This window comes from Hemiscyllium ocellatum, chromosome 14 (assembly GCF_020745735.1).
Source record: "Hemiscyllium ocellatum isolate sHemOce1 chromosome 14, sHemOce1.pat.X.cur, whole genome shotgun sequence".
Classification (NCBI taxonomy): domain Eukaryota; kingdom Metazoa; phylum Chordata; class Chondrichthyes; order Orectolobiformes; family Hemiscylliidae; genus Hemiscyllium; species Hemiscyllium ocellatum.
Genome location: NC_083414.1, coordinates 65,221,696 through 65,238,644, shown reverse-complemented (window position 1 = coordinate 65,238,644; position 16,949 = coordinate 65,221,696). Strand labels below are relative to the sequence as shown.

At 45.6% G+C, this 16,949-nt stretch overlaps 1 protein-coding gene across 1 annotated transcript in view; it reads right to left on the bottom strand.

The window, feature by feature from the left end:
• Positions 1 to 16,949, bottom strand: part of grip2b (glutamate receptor interacting protein 2b) — a gene marked incomplete at its 5' end in the record, with an annotated part of 257,289 nt that overhangs the window by 39,643 nt on the left and 200,697 nt on the right. The window contains 6 exons of the mRNA XM_060835042.1: positions 3,011 to 3,150; positions 4,218 to 4,362; positions 5,528 to 5,673; positions 9,134 to 9,200; positions 11,582 to 11,662; positions 14,591 to 14,736. Coding sequence (XP_060691025.1) covers positions 3,011 to 3,150; positions 4,218 to 4,362; positions 5,528 to 5,673; positions 9,134 to 9,200; positions 11,582 to 11,662; positions 14,591 to 14,736 — 725 coding nt within the window. The remainder of the gene's footprint in view (positions 1 to 3,010; positions 3,151 to 4,217; positions 4,363 to 5,527; positions 5,674 to 9,133; positions 9,201 to 11,581; positions 11,663 to 14,590; positions 14,737 to 16,949) is intronic.

The window sequence follows — 16,949 nt, the reverse complement described above, 5'->3', positions numbered from 1 at the left end:
CAACAGTCCAGTACCACTAAATCCATTGTCTTATAAAAGATGCAAAGAATGACCAAAAATTAATAAAGAGGGAAACATTAGATCATGAGAGAAGGCTAGCCAGAAACATAAAAACAGGTGGTAAGAGTTTCAATAAATTTTGCTCTTATAATAAACATTGCTCTTATAGAAAGTGGGACTGCTGAATTAATAATGGAAAATAAAGAAATAGCAGTTGAGTTTTGAACAGATATTTTGCATTGGTTTTCTCTCTCTAGACAATATAAATAACATCCCAGAAGTAATAGTAAGTCAGGAAATGGAAGGAGGAAGGAAATCAGCAAACTCTCAATCACCAGAGAAGTGGTCCTGAGTAACATGGTGGGGTTGTGGGAAGACAATTGCCTAGCTCCTGATGGACTGTATCCTCGCTCTTATAGGAAGTGGCTAGTGAGATAGCTGATGCACTGGTTTTAATTTTCCAGGGTCCCCTTGATTTGGGGACAGTGCCATTAAATTGTAAGATTGCAAACATCACTCCTTTATTCAAAAACAGAGAGAGATTGAAATCAGAACGTATGTGCCAGTTAGCAAAAGGGAACATGTCAAAAGCCTTTACTAGTCATTGCAGAATACTTTGAAAAGTTCAAGGTAAACAGGCAGAATTAACAAGGCTCTGTGGAAAGGAGATTTAGGTTTGACCATTCTATTGAAATTATTTAAGGAAGTAACATGTTAATAAAGGGGAAACAGTAGAGGTACTGTACTTAGATTGCTAGAAGGCATTTGATAAGGTGCCTTATCAGAGGTTATAATGGAAAATAAAAGCTCACGAAGAAGAAGGTAGCATATTGGCAGGGATAGAAAATTGACTGGTTAACAGGAATCAGAGAGGAGGGATAAATAGGTCAATTTCAGGTTGGCATAGTGTGACAAGTGGCTTGCCATCAGGATCAGTGCTAGGATCTCAACTTTTACCAATTCATAGGAATGACACAGTATTAGTTGCCAAAGTGGCTGCCAACACAAATATGCAGCGAGGAAACTAAGTTTTGAAGAAGACAAAGAGGCTAGAAAGGGATAGTGATAGGCTTAGGGAGCTGGCAAAGATATGGCAAATGGACTATAATGTGGGAAAAATGTGAAATTGTTCATTTTGGCATGAAGAGTGAAAAGAAGCCTACTGTCTAAATGGTGAGAGATTACAAACTTCTGAGATGTAGAGAGATCTGGGTGTCCTGATGCATGATTCACAAAATGTTAGTATTATCACACATGTAATTAGGAAAACTCATAGAATGTTATTGTTTATTGTGAGGAGAATTGAATAGAAAAGATATAAAGAGCATCGCTGAGATTGCATTTGTAGTACTGCCTACAGCTTAGATACCTGATTTAAGGAAGGATGTAAATACGTTCAGAGAAGATTCACTGAATAATATAATGGGAATTGTCTTATGTGTGTTGGACAGGCTAGGTCTGTACCTGCTGGAACTGTCTTGTGTGTGTTGGACAGGCTAGGTCTGTACCTGCTGGAACTGCCTAATGTGTGTTGGACTGGCTAGGTCTGTACCTGCTGGAACTGTCTTGTGTGTGTTGGACAGGCTAGGTCTGTACCTGCTGGAACTGCCTAATGTGTGTTGGACTGGCTAGGTCTGTACCTGCTGGAACTGTCTTGTGTGTGTTGGACAGGCTAGGTCTGTACCTGCTGGAACTGCCTAATGTGTGGTGGACAGACTAGATCTGTACCTGCTGGAACTGTCTTGTGTGTGTTGGACAGGCTAGGTCTGTAGCTGCTGGAATTTCAAAGAGTAAGAATTAACTTGATTGAAACATGTAAGATCCTGAGGGGTTTTGACAACATAGGTGTGTAGAGGATGTATCCTCTTGTGGGAGTATCCAGAATGAGGGGTCACTGTTTAAATGTCAGGGGTGACCCATTTCATTGAGGTGAATTTGTTTTCTTGAACAGGGTTTTACATTTTTATAACATTCTTGATTATTTTGGAATACCAAAGTTCCATATCCCTCAATCCCTACATCCAAGAGAAATCTGTCAGTCTCAGTCTCAAGAGATCCAATTCTCGCCCTGCCTCAGCATCTTTTTTCCAGTGAGAGGTGTTCCAAATTTCTACACACTTTCCTGTAGAAGACTGTTTCCTGACTTCCCTGCTCAGTGGCCTGGCTCCAAATTTAAGATCATATCCCCATATTTTTGATTTCCTATACCCACCCCATCACATCCTTTGAATATTTTAGATACCTCGATCAGACCACTCTCTGAACAATAAGCTCGTGTACAAGCTCAGTAGGCAGTAGGGAAGGCAAGTATAATGTTGGCCTTTATTTCAGAGCGGATGGATAAGGAGATCTAACTAAAACTATATAAGGGGACTGGTCATACCACAGGTGGAATGTCGGGAACAGTTTCGCTCCCAAAGGAAAGATACACTCATGCTGGAGACAGTCTGGAAAAGGTTCACTTGGATGACACAAAGAATGAAAGACCTGCCTTATGAGCAGAGATTGAGCATGTTAATAGAATTTAGATGAATGAGAGGTGACCTAACTAAAACAGACAAAGATCCTGAGGGGCTTGACAGATTAGACGCTGAGTGGCTGTTTCCCCTTGTGGGAGAACCTCAGACCAGAGGGTATCATCTCAGAGTAAGGGAGAATTAAGACTGAGACAAAGGGGAACTGTTTTCTCTCGGAGGGTAACAAATCCATGGAACTCTTCACTGCAGGAAGTCTGCTGAAGCTGGGTGTTTGTGTATTCAAGGCTAAGGCAGATAGGTTTTTAATCAGTAAGGGAATGAGTACAGATTATGGGAACAAGGTACAAAAATGGATTTGAGGGTTAGCAGACCAGTCATGATTTCATTGAATAGTGGAGCAGAGTTGATGGACCGAATGGCCTACTGCGACACCTACTTTGTACGGTGGAGCCAAGTTTGCACAATCTGCCTTTGAACTTTAGCCCCCTTGTCCTTTTCACCCTGTAATTCTACGCCCCGCAGTCAATACTCACAGTCTGCTTGCTTCTTGATTTTCAAGGTGACTGTCTCCCCCGCCATTTGGAGCAGGTGGATGGCTTCACTCAGCGGTTTACCTTTCAGGCTTACTGCATTGATGGCTAATATCCTGTCCCCTATGTGAATGGCTCCAGTCCTGAAACCAGAAGGGACAATTAGGCCAAAGTCTGTCTCTGAATCCCAACTCCTGCAAACCAATAAATCATTGCAATGACAACTGCCTCCTTAGTCCAATGTCGGATGATCCATTTTCAAATGCACAAGTTTCAGATGCATGTGCAGACTACTAACTGGGGAGGGGCTTTCCTTCTCAATAAAACATCAGGCTCCATGGGCAATACTGCAAGGCTCCATCAGGTAGTGAGGGTCACTAGGCTTTCTAACCAGGAAGCTAACTGGAAAATCCCAGTCGGCCTTCATGGACAGGTTTTAATTGGTGCAGTCATGAGCCCACTGTTCTGATTGCCCTCAAAATTGAGTCCCTAGAATCAGTGGGATCTCTGCTAATTGGCGTGGTCTCGCCACTCAGTCTGACACCTGCACTGTGAAGACAGCAAGAGAAAAGTGAGGCTCAAAGTATGGATTTCAACTCCTCGTTCACCGACCCATTGTTCTCTCAGGAGTCCAACTCCCTGCAGCTCCCGGGCACGGTGGCTCAGTGGGTAGCACTGCTGCCTCACAGCGCCAGGGGCCTGGGTTTGATTCCAGCCTCAGGTGACTGACTGTGTGGAGTTTGCACATTCACCCCGTGTCTGCGTGGGTTTCCTCTGGTGCTCCCGTTTCCTCTCTCAGTCCAAAGATGCACAGTGGATTGGCCAGGCTAAATTGCCCCAGCGTATCCAGAGATGAGCAGGCTGCATGGGTTAGCCGTGGAAAATGCAGGGTTACAGGGATGGGGTGGGTCTAGGTGGGATGCTCTTCGGAGGGTCAGTGTGGGCTCAATGGGCCAAATGGCCTACTTCCAGACTTCTATGAAAAGCAGGTCGCTGACAGGAAAACTTTAGCTGGGCCCTTCAGAAACAAAGCTTGCCACTTTATTCGGGTTGGGGCTGTTTAATGGCCGCTCCATTGGCAGGGAATCCACAAGCCTATTTTGCCGTGAACCCCGAAATGTACTCTGCTTCCAGCCTGTGCAGGAACTAACTCAGATCGCAATCATCTGTTACCCACTCCCACTTGCGGAGTCTTACAGTGGGTTTTTACCTTTCGGCCAGGCCTTTCTTGGTGAGGGCACTGATCACGATGGGGTCGAAAGGCTCCTCAGTCCCAGAAATGGTGATTCCCAATGGCCCACCGTACCTCTTCAGTTCCACAGTGTATATTATGGCCCCGGTACTTTCCTGTTCATCTGATGCAGGCAGAGGATTTAAAACGTAACGAGACAGAAAAGCAGAGTGGTTACTGGACAAAGGAAAGACCATTGGAGCGCCAAACACAAGAAACAGAACCTGGCATTTAAATGGTCTTTGGATAGACATATGGATGAAAATGAACTAGTGTAGGTTAGATGGGCTTCTGGCGTGGTCAGTGCGACATCGAGGGCTGAACGGCCTGTACTGCGCTGTAAAACTCTATGTTCACTGGAACTCACAGTGTTCTGGGTAACCAGTTCAAGCCATACAGGTTAATTAAACAGAACCAATATGAATTTTGGTTAGGAGTTCCTGTTAGTTCACTACTTGCACTCATTTAAAGCCCGCAACACTAATCTAATAAGAAATGGGAACAGGTAGTGCTGGAGAAACTCAGCAGGTCAGGCAGCATTGAGTCAAGTGACCTTTTGTCAGAACAGGAGGTTTGTCTCTGCACTTTGAGTCATATCTGCTGGTCACCAGAGAGAGCTTTCCTCAACATGTAACCCGTGCTGTACCTGCCCTTAGAGAGTTCAGATGGAACAGTGCAGAAGAAGCTTTATTCTGTATCTCACTCTAACAGAGTATTCAATGGTGACAGAGTCGATGATGCTTTAATTTCATTTAAAAGAATAGAGAAAGCTTTAGTTTCCTTTCAAAGAGTACAGGAGCTTTACTCTGTATCTAACCCTGTGCTGTACCTGTCCTGGGAGTATTTGATGGGGAGAGTGTAGAAGGAGCTTTACTCTGTATCTAACCCTGTGCTGTACTTGGTCTGGATATGTTTGATAAGGACCAAAGCACTTTACATTCAGTTTAAAAGGATAGAGCGAGCTTTATTCTGTAAGTAACCCCATACTGTCCCTGTCCTGGGACTATTTGATGTGGACAGTGTAGAAGGAGCTCTACTCTGTATCTAACCTCATGTTCTTCCTGTCCTGGAGTGGACAGTGTAGAGGGAGCTTGACTCTGTATCTAATACCATGCCGTGGAGGAATTGATTGGAAATGAATTAAGTATTTTGTTACCGCTGCTGTACACCTTTAGCTCATCAAGATAAGCTCATCCCTCCCGTGGATCTGTTTTTGTAAGAACAACCCTGTCAGAGATGCGGAACCTGGTCACGGTTGAAAGAGAGCGTTCTCTGTGCATGCTCAGTACCTGAGTTGTCCTCATCCTTTCGAATCTTCAGCTTGACTAGTTCGTCACACTGCTGCAGGATTTGCACAGCGTCCTCCATCGAGCAGTTCTCAAGTCGGATGTTATCAATGGCTAAGAGTTTGTCCCCTGGTTCCAGAGTCCCAGTTCTAAGGAGAGAGGGATAGAGTGGCTGAGAATACCAGGCTGCAGAGCTGTGACACTAAGACAGAACAGCTTCCAGTATCCAGAGGCTGGAATCCTGCTGCTAAACTGCATGTCCATTGCACTATTCACTTTATGTCTTCAGTATGTTGAAATTAAAGCTGATCTTCAGATCTCTGACTATTGCAATCTTTTGCAAGGTCTCTTGGAACATGATGGGAATCCCCATTCTGCCTGTGTGTTCTGGTACAGTGTCAGCTGGGATTCTCGTTTCTGAGCCACATGTGAAACACACTGAAGCACCAAGAAACCAGCTTTACACAGAACATGGCAGAAAGCATAAATAGTGCTGCCTTGCAACGGGACCGCAGCTGCCTCCCTGGGTGGTAACAAAAGACTCCATGGCCTTATTTGAAAGATAGGCGGAGGGGTTATCCTCAGTGCCCTGGCCAATACTCCTCAATCAACATCACACAGACAGTCATTGACACAATGGGAAATTCCTGTGCACATACTGGCTGCTGCAGTTCCTGCAATTCAACAGCATCTCCAAAGGCCCTCCGTCAGCTGTGGATTAAGGGGCCTGGTGGTCCAATTAAAAAAAGCAAGGCTTTCTGTACATTTACAAACAACAGAAATTTAAAACCCAAACGTCAGGCCTTCTCACTGTTGGCCTATGATTTGATCTCATCTCTGCCCATTCTTTCAATCCCAAAATGGTTCTGACCTTTGACTCTGCATCTTCGTTTCTCCATTAACAAAGAAAACAAATAGCACCTCAGACGCTATCACGCACCAACGTACAAAAGGTTTATGGACATCTGAACACTGTACAAATATTTCACTGTTAAACCGACTGCCAATGAACAGCTTCATTTATCTGGATGGAGTGCCCAGATTGCCACGGTAACAACCTGGAGAAATCAAAGTGTCTTCATTAAGGGATGGGAAAAATTGAATTGGCCTCGAGCAGAGTCAGTCTGAGCGTAAATTCAATCTAACTAAATGAGGAAGTAACAATTGAGGCTGTCTTTTCCTTTGTGACGTGTCTAACTCACCTTAACTCAGGAAAGATAGACGGAAAACTGGGGACATTTTTGCACAGGTTAGGAGAAGGTTCAGGAAGGACCTTTTCACGAACTCAGGATGTCTAAAAAAGAATGTTACTGCTAATTAAGTATTTTTGGAAGAGTCCCTGTTGTAATATAGGAAAAGCTTCCTCAAACTGCAGTGTGATTAATGACCAGATCATTTTTTAAATGATGTGAGGGCTGATGGGGCTTCACTTAACATTTGTTTAAAATTCTGTTTCAAACTCTAAGGAGTGCGGATTTAGAAGTGCCCAAACAGACACAACTCACAATGTCTCTAAAATAAAACAAAGAACAGCTGGAGATCTGAAACAAAGACAGAAATTGCTGGAGAAACTCAGCTGGTCTGGTTGCATCTGTCGAGGGAAAGCACAGCTAACGTTTCCAAGTCTGGTGACTGATTTCTGTTTCTGTTCCACAGTGTCTCTAAACCTGGGGACACTGGCAAGAGAAGGGATTGTGGAAAACCAATTCAAACATAGCTACGTCACACAGAAAGTGGTGAAACTATGGCAAGGACTGGCCAAAGGAAAAAGAAAGACACATTTATATAGTGCCTTTCTCATCCTGTTCTGTCCCAAAGTACTTCTTAGCCAGTTCATTACTTTTGAAATATAGGAAATGTGGCAGTCAACTTGTCCACAGCAAGATCTCAAAAGCATTAAAGAGACCATGACAACTGATAATCTGCTTTATTGTAATGTTGACTGAGGGATAAATATTAACCGGACACTCGAAATAACTCTCTCCGAAACAACTTCCTACTCTTCTTCCTCGGACCTGCTACAGATAAGAAAGGGTTTGGTTTCAGGTCTCACCTGAAATACAGGACCTTCAACATTTCAGCATCCCCTCCGCACTGTGCTGGACTGCAGCCTGGACTATTATGCTTATGCCCTTGGCTGGGACCTGAACCCAGAAACATGGGACTGACAGACAAGAGTGCTGCCAAATGAGCCACATATCTACTCACAACTGGGAGCAGTGTCAGTAAATTTAACACACCATGGAATAAGGCTTGTTTAGCACAGGATGCTTGCAATTCTGAACATACTCAAATGGTTTGCAATGATCTTTGTTGATCCTGCACATTCCTCTACCCCTCAGTTTTCTGTTTTCTGAGAGTCAGAAGCTGTAATTTTACTGATTACACAGAAATCTATCCTTCCCACACACTTTGTGATTAGATTAGATTAGATTCCCTACAGTATGGAAACAGGCCCTTCGGCCTAACAAGTCCACACCGACCCTCCATTGAGTAACCTACCCACACCCATTTCCCTACCCTATAATTATGCACATGGGCAATTTAGCATGGCCAGTTCTCCTAACCTGCACATCGTTGGACTGTGGGAGGAAACCGGAGCACACGGAGGAAACCCATGCAGACACAGGGAGAATGTGTAAACTCCACACAGTCAGTCGCCTGAGTCGGGAATTGAACCCGGGTCCCTGGCGCTGTGAGGCAGCAGTGCTAACCACTGCGCCACTGTGCCGCCCACTCAGCTGTAGCTGAGCTCAGTGCCTGCTGGGCCTAGCGTGGGAATGTGAACCCACAGCCATGTTCCAAGTCGTCCCTTGGCAGCTTCTGCTGGAAAATCCATGCCCACGAATGGTGAATGACTGCAGGACTGGGCTGAGTCGTTGATGCTTTCAAATACTTTCCTCACCCTGGCTTCTCCAGCTCAAATATCTGTGCTCGGGAGAGGGTAGAAACACCCTTTAGAGGCACCCTTCGTTAACCAGGGAAATTCCAAAGTGGGGGGACAGCAGGAAGGGAATATTACTGAGGAAACATCGTGGGAAAGAGAGGAAGGATGCACAAGGCGAAGGCTTAATGGTGTCACGTTCAGCACCATATTGTGGGCCGAAGGGGTGGAGCAAGGAGGGCAACAGGATTGTCACCTTCCACAGCTCAACCTCAGTGTGGAGTCACACACAGGCTCTCTCAGGATTTGGGAGCCAGTGCTGAGATCACTATGTGAGGTCTAGCCTACTCTGCTTTGAGGGGATCGCAGTTGTGTCAACTTGTTGAACCACAATGGAGTGCCTTGCTGGGAGCTCCGCAGAGAGAGAGGTTAAGAGTTAACCAGGTGACTGGGAGACCAGAGTCACCTGTAAGCCCAGATTAGGTACCAACGACTGGGCTGTCAGTGCTGTGACAGTCGCACATTCCTTTACACCAGAGTTTTCGGAGAGTCAGACGCTGTAATTCCTTTACTGGTTCCACCCACATCTATCCCGAATACACTCTTCGGAAAGATGCCCGAATATGCCTGGTGAAACTGGAACATTAATATATTGCCAGGAGAACCGCTTACTCTCCCACATTGTTGGACCAAACACATGCAGCAGTTTCCAAGCAGATACCTACCGGTGTGCTACACTACCCTTTTTAATATCGGAGATAATCAGTGGATCCCCAGGCTTCCGGCTGACAGCTGCTGAATGGAAAAACATTGCATGAATCAGTCAAGCCAAAAGACCTTCTTATATACACTGAATACCCACACTCTCCAAACACATTAACTTTGTTGACAAATACTACAGCCCAGTACGACCAACTCATCCCAGAGATGCTAGGGAACGGGAGACTACTGGCCAATGTCTTTACTAAATACCGTGGAATCTTTCACATACACCGGTTCAGAATACAGGAACTCCTTTTGGAAAGATCTTCCAAAAGGTGGTACAGCAGACAGCGCAGGGTACCCTCAGGAACCCACGGGGCAGCAGGGCATAGTAACTGGCGTGAAAATCCAACCAGTCAACTTCCATATAGCAAGGTCCCATCATTCAGCCACTGGAGAGGGGAAGCATGGCTCCAATAGGCCAGGGACCAGTGTGTGAAAATGCTTTAGGGAAATATAACACCTCTTGGGCTTGAAGGACAACCAGTTTTATGAAGACGAGCCCAACAAATGGAAACAAGAGGGGAAAGAGTGAAGGCGGCTGCAGATTCTGAAGCAGTGGTGTGTGGTCCATCAGCTGTAAAGCCCCTGCTGGGAACACCTTATTCAGAGAGAGCTGCAGAAACCTAGAGGTTACAGTTAGAAGGATGTTGGGAAACTTGAAAGGGTCCAGGAAAGATTTACAAAGATGTTGCCAGGGTTGGAGGATTCGAGCAATTGGGAGAGGCTGAACAGGCTGGGGCTGTTTTCCCTAGAGCGTCGGAGGCTGAGGGGTGACCCTATAGAGGTTTATAAAATCATGAGGGGCATGGATAGGGTGAATTGGTAAGGTTTTTTTCCCTGGGGTGGGGGTAACTCTTTCATGCAGAGGGTTGTGCGTGTATGGAATGAACTGCCAGAGGAAGTGGTGGAGGCTGGTACATTTATAGCATATAAAAGGCATATGGATGGGTATTTGAATAGGAAGGGTACAGAGGTTTATGGGCCAAGTGTTGGCAAATGGAGCTGGATTAGGTTGGGATATCTGGTCGGCATGGACGAGTTGGATTGAAGGGTCTGCTTCTGTGCTGTACATCTCTATGGCTCTATGACTCTACAAACAAAGAGCAAAAGACTGCGAGGAAGGCAATTAAGGGGCTGGATCTCCCTGCAGAGGTTCAGTTTGGCTGATTGCTTTACAATGGGAACAAGAGGTGCTCTGAGCCTCCTGGGTGCATTCTGAATTACAGGCTGCTCGGAATGGGATCCTCAACTGATTCAACTGACCCCTGACCCACTGATAAAAAGATAAACATCATGGCAGCCTGGAAATTGTGTTGCTGAATGGCGTACATTTCCAAAGCTGCTTCCAGCCCTTTGGGAGCCCAACATCGGTATGCCAGAGGGAGCCGCACTTAACCAAGTGCTTCCCTCTTGACCTCCAGTTCTGTTACCCCCTGGCAATCAGGAGGCTAATGATGAATCTCAACTCTAGATACATTGTGTAGGATGCTAACTTGCCAAACCTCCAGCTGAACATCAAAATAACTGGAACCGTGATTATTCTAGCAGACTACGGATATTTTCAACCTGCTTCACTATTGTAACTTCACTGATTTTTCACGGAATTGCAAAGAGAAAATGTGGATTTGCTTGCCAACCTACACTGAGGGTAGACAATAGGAGGCTGGAAGACTTGCACTGAGGGAGCCGAAATGGTTTCAAAGAAATTCATAGCCTCTGGTTCCATTACCGTTGCCAAATATCTAATCAGACGGAACCGAGCCATAACAAACTTAAGATATCCTGCTCAGTTTTAGGCTCAGAGCACACACTTTAACCATCGCCAAGTCTGTGTATCTCCACATCCCCAGCATCCTGAGTCTTCACATCCGCTGTTTAAAACACAGTGTTTCTCACCACTCCGTTTCAACAATGCTATAACCACCACCGCCCCATCTTCCACCATCCCCCCCCCCCCCCCACTGCAACCTGTCATAGAATGAGTGTAGCGCTGAATGAGGCAGTTCTGCCCATCATTTGCACAATACGTTTCACATCCTTGGAATATTCCAGAACACTTCACAGCCCTTTTGTGGTAATGTGGGAAATGAAACAGGCAACAGCTTCCACAAAACAACCACTGAAACAAATGACTGGATGATGCGTTTTTGGGTGAAGTGATGAATGTTAGGCTGGTCATGTGAATCCACCTGATGGTGGAGTCAGGGCCTGCGTCTAACATCTTAACAAGAAACAGCAACTGCACCATTCCTAGAGGCAACTGAAAGACCCTCCCAGCATCGGCATTCCTCACTTTCCCCTCAGCATGAAGGACACAGATTGACTAACAAATTTACCAGAGTTGGGTCTTCTCAGCTTACACATGCCTGTACGACAAAAGTGAGGTGGTTTGGGAGCAGAATACTCACAGCTGATGGTAATGCCGAGCTCAACTCCTCTTTTCTTGGGGAGTTTCACATGAAAAGTCCCACTGCTGGGAATAACCGATTCTGAGGAAGAGAAACAAAGAGGGCAGAAGTCATGTAAGTTGTCAGGAGTCGGTGACAATGAGGCCTAGAAAATGTGCAGCGTGCTGCGCTTGGCCTAAGTTAGTTTCCAATCGTCCTGCACCTGATGGTTGGAAACGCTCCATGAATACAGAACACGAAATCAAAAAGCTGCAGATGCTGGAAATCAGAAACGGAAACAAAATTTTAAAAATGCTGGAAATGCCCTAGCAGGTGTGGCAGCATCTGAGGAGAGAGAAAGAGAGTCTACATTTCAGACATTTGACCTGAAACTTTGTTTCTTCCTCCACTGGTGAATATTTTCTGTGAATGTTTAACACAGTTTTTCGCTTTCGTGTAGTCCATTTCTTTAATGCAGTGTCTTTACATCACCTGGCACACTCCTTCTCGAAGATGCTGCAGCAGGAGGATGTCACAGGGTGTGTGAAATGTTCCTACACTGGGATCCGTGGTAGCATTTACCTGGGTTTCTACTGTGTCATTCCTGGTGCGTCCAGCAGATGGAGCCAAGAATGCTGAAGGCAATTCGGCCTACCTGGCCCGTGCCAGCCCCTTTAAAGAGCTGCCCGGTTCATCCCACATGCCAGCCCACATAGGTAACTCTTCATTTCCCTCCCGTGAATTAGGGCTGGGAAATAATCGCTGGCCTACCCAGTGATGCCCACATCCCCTGGACGAAACAATCAGCTCTCTACTGCAGGGGTCTAACACTTGCAGCTAGGCTCACACATGAAGGACAGCTACTCTCCTAAAGTGCCAGAGAAGTCTACCAACTTCCCATCCAGCAGGTGGCAGTGGCCTTCGGGAACCCACCAGGATTGTCCTCATGTCTTCGGGTACTGCTGCAAGCAAACCAGGCCAGAAATTAAAATAAAACATAGCATCACTAAACGAGAAGTTGTTTTTGGTTAACATGCTCTTTGGATGGTTTTGTCGATTGGATGTAGAAGTAGCAGAGACGGAGAAGGAAGGCTGTTTGATGGGATGGAGTTACTGGGAGGAAAGAGGCCTGTCAGGAAATCTCCATGGAGGCGTTCAACCAGAGCTGGCTACTACTGAGAGCAGCAATGGATGAAGACACAAATGGGAGGGGGGTAATGTTCTTCAGAGGGTCAGTGTGGATTTGATGGGCCAAATCACCTGCTTCCACACCATAGGGATTCTATGGACAGTGCCACTCACTTGACCTCTCAACATCAACTGTGGGCACATTGATATTGGAGTAAAAAATGAGGTCTGCAGATGCTGGAGATCACAGCTGCAAATGTGTTGCTGGTCAAAGCACAGCAGGCCAGGCAGCATCTCAGCCTGCTTGGCTCTCTCTCTCTTATTCCTGATGAAGGGCTTGTGCTCGAAACGTCGAATTCTCTATTCCTGAGATGCTGCCTGGCCTGCTGTGCTTTGACCAGCAACACATTTGCAGCTGTGATCTCCAGCATCTGCAGACCTCATTTTTTACTCGAAGATTTTAACCTACTGCGAATCCTCTTACAAGGATGCCTTCCTTGAAGAAGCTCTCTTCCTCCCTCTACAAGGATTTCAGTGAGTCCCTCTCTCACTGCACCCCCCAGGTCATCTCCTCTGCCCCTCCCCCTAGTCCCTCCTCCCTACCTTTTATCTCAGCCTGCTTGGCTCTCTCTCTCTTATTCCTGATGAAGGGCTTGTGCTCGAAACGTCGAATTCTCTATTCCTGAGATGCTGCCTGGCCTGCTGTGCTTTGACCAGCAACACATTTGCAGCACATTGATATTGGTCGACTTAGTCCATCTGACATCTTTACATACACAAGAGCCAAACTTCCAATCTTAACTCTGGCAGAAGTATTCTCGTTTTTAGCCTTTATAGACCAGAACACATTATGGATTATGCCAGGTTCTGAGCCAGGTCAAGTCACCGGCAACTTTGTAATGTCAGGAGCAAGAAACCTATTTATCACCTAAAATTCCCATCTAGTGTGACAATAGACAATAGGTGCAGGAGTAGGCCATTCTGCCCTTCGAGCCTGCACCACCATTCAATATGATCATGGCTGATCATCCTTAATCAGTATCCTGTTCCTGCCTTATCTCCATAACCTTTGATTCCACCTCCTTGAGAGCTCTATCCAACTCTTTCTGAAATGAATCCAGAGACTGGGCCTCCACTGCCCTCTGGGGCAGAGCATTCCACACAGCCACCACTCTCTGAGTGAAGAAGTTTCTCCTCATCTCTGTCCTAAATGGTCTACCCCGTATTTTTTAGCTGTGTCCTCTGGTTTGGCACTCACCCATCAGCGGAAACATGTTTCCTGCCTCCAGAGTGTCCAATCCTTTAATAATCTTATATGTCTCAATCAGATCCCCTCTCAGTCTTCTAAACTCAAGGGTATACAAGCCCAGTCGCTCCAGTCTTTCAGTGTAAGGTAATCCCGCCATTCCAGGAATTGACCTCGTGAACCTATGCTGCACTCCCTCAATAGCCAGAATGTCTTTCCTCAAATTTGGAGACCAGAACTGCACACAGTACTCCAGGTGTGGTCGCAGTGTAGATAGTTCTGATTGCTGATTATGAACAATCCCACTGCTCTTATCCATGATTTATCTCATGAATAAATCAAGGAGAAAGGGCAGCACTTTTGCAAATACATTATGAGTCCCAAACAGAGCCAAAATATAAGCTGAGAGAGCCCCCTAGCGGGCATGATTGGCAGAGCCCAAGGTAACTAAAGGCATCAGGCCTCTCATCCACAGTAGACATAGTTTCAATGCAATACCCCCATATTACCGGTCCCAGTCTATCACCACCTTTAGTAACTGCTCTATAGCTAGTGCCAGCTGCCCACGACCAGCCACGTCAATGATCTGCCTGATGGGAATTCTATTTAAAAGGTCTTCACTCGTGCCTCACACACTACACCCAGCTACCACATACCTGCCACATCGAACTCTATCTCCAAGGTTACTTTGTTGGAGAGAGCCGCATCTCGTAACAGCTGGTTGGCCTCCTCCAAGGTCCCGTCTTCAGTTGGCACGCCATTAATGGAGAGCACCCGATCGCCCACCTGCACAAGTCCACATCTGAACCCAGAAAGCACCAGTTGAGAATGGTTTGGGAAGAGAAAAGGAACAGAGAAAAGTGATAGAGAAACATGATAGAGAAAGGTATTTAGTTACCCATGAGTAAGAATCTGCAGCCCTCCACCGAGCAGCTTAGAAACCATGTATTCTTGTCTTTTACATAAATTTAGAAACTGTCTCTACAATAAATGAATAAACTTTTGATAGGTCAGTGAAGAAAGAACTTGCATTTAGACAGCATCTTCCTTGACTTCAGGATGACCTATATCCTTGTACAACCTATTAAGCACTTTTCAAGCGATACCCTATTTGGAATGTGGGAAACGTAGATGTATGAACAGCAAGATCCCACAAACAGCAATAAAATAAATGACCAGGTAATCTATTTTATTTATTTTATTGTTGAAGGTCAAACCGTGGCTGCAGAACTCCCCGGCTCTCCTACTCGTGGTGCTTTTCCCATCTCTCCCATATTGCTCAAACTGACTGGCTAACCCACCTGAGAGCTCATTTAGTTTTCACTCGAGTTGGTGTGGCTAGATAAAGGCCAGTCCGGCTAAGGACAGCACGTTTCTATCTCTGAAGGAACTGCGCAAATTACCTCTTTTGCAGATGTTACAAATTGGTTTTAATAAAAATCAGGTCCTGAAACTGAAACAGTGTCATTTGAACCGATGCTTTCTGAAATCATAGTTCAGTACTTGAGCTTGCTGAACAAGGGGGAAATCTTGCATTTCAGAGAATCTCTGCAGTGTGGGGATTGGCCCAATAGGTCTCCACCAACCCTCTGAAGAGTAACCCATCCAGATCCACTCCCCTACATTTACCCCTACTTTACCTACATATCCCTCAACACTGTGAGGCAATTTATCATGGCCAATCCACCCTGCACATCTTTGGACTGTGGGAGGAAACCCATGCAGACACAGGGAGAATGTACAAACTTCACACAGACAGTTGCTTGAGGCTGGAATCGAACCCAGGTCCCTGGTGTTGTGAGGCAGCAGTGCTAACCACTGAGCCACCGTGCAGCCCTTCATGAAGGAACAATATAATTCCAAAGAGAATTATAGCCCATTAAATACCTGCTTCTCATTTCGAGTCATTGCTGCAATGCTAGCCATTCTACAAAGTGATAATCACCAGATATGCTGTCTTAAGGTGTTGTTATAGGATTAAAAAGTACTCAAGAATTTTTGCTGCACTTCTTTAAAGTCATGCTGTGCAACATTCCTTCTAATTTATCCTTGTAATGGCAGTCTGTTTTTGTAGCATTGTGTGGTTCCTTTGAGATTGCTGCACACACGCTTAAAGGGAACAATGCTTGTACTATATGAAGCTTCTCTCTTCACTATGCCATCCAGCTCAGATGGCTGTAAAGCTGTGCACCACTGCACTCTGCAGGAATATTAAACACCAGAATTAGGAGGGGTAGGCATTTGCCCCATTACCTCACTGTCATTCATGACCAATCTGACTCTGACCTTAGCTCCAACTACCTGTCTGTACCCCCCATATCCCTTGTCTTTCTCTGTCAATAAAACAAAAGGGTTGATCGAACTCAGCTTGAATAAATTTGATCTCCCAGTTCCTACCGCTTTCTGGGGAAGAGATTGTCACAGGCCAACAGTGCTGAGGGAAGAAAAGAGTTCACCTCACCTCAACCACAAATGGGAGTATCCTAATTACGAAACTGTGTTCCCGAACTGTAGACCCTCCCAAAAGGGGAAACATCCTCTCAGCACCTGCCCTTAGGGCCATAAAGGGCTCAAGTAAGATCAGTTCTATTTCTTCTCCATTCAACCATGTATACACAAACCCCTTCATCACACAATCAGCTGAGTGAATCTTCTCTGAACTGCTTCGAACATAATTGTACCTATTCTTAAGTAAAAGACAAAAACTATGCACCATGCTCCTGATGTGTTCTCAGCAAGACCCTATACAGCACTAATTCCCAACATTTATATTTGGTTCCCTTTCAGTAAGCACAACATTTCCTTTGCCTTTCACTTCACTTGCTGCACCTGCACGCTAACATTTTGCAACTCATGGACCAGGACACGCAGATGTTTTTTTGTCCCATAGATTTCTGCAGGCTTTCCCCCTCCACTTAAATCCTGCCCTTCCACTCTGCTGGCTAAAAAGTGTCTAAGTTCAAATTTTCTCCCATTATATTCCAACACTTTCCCCAGTTGCTTAATCTATTGTAC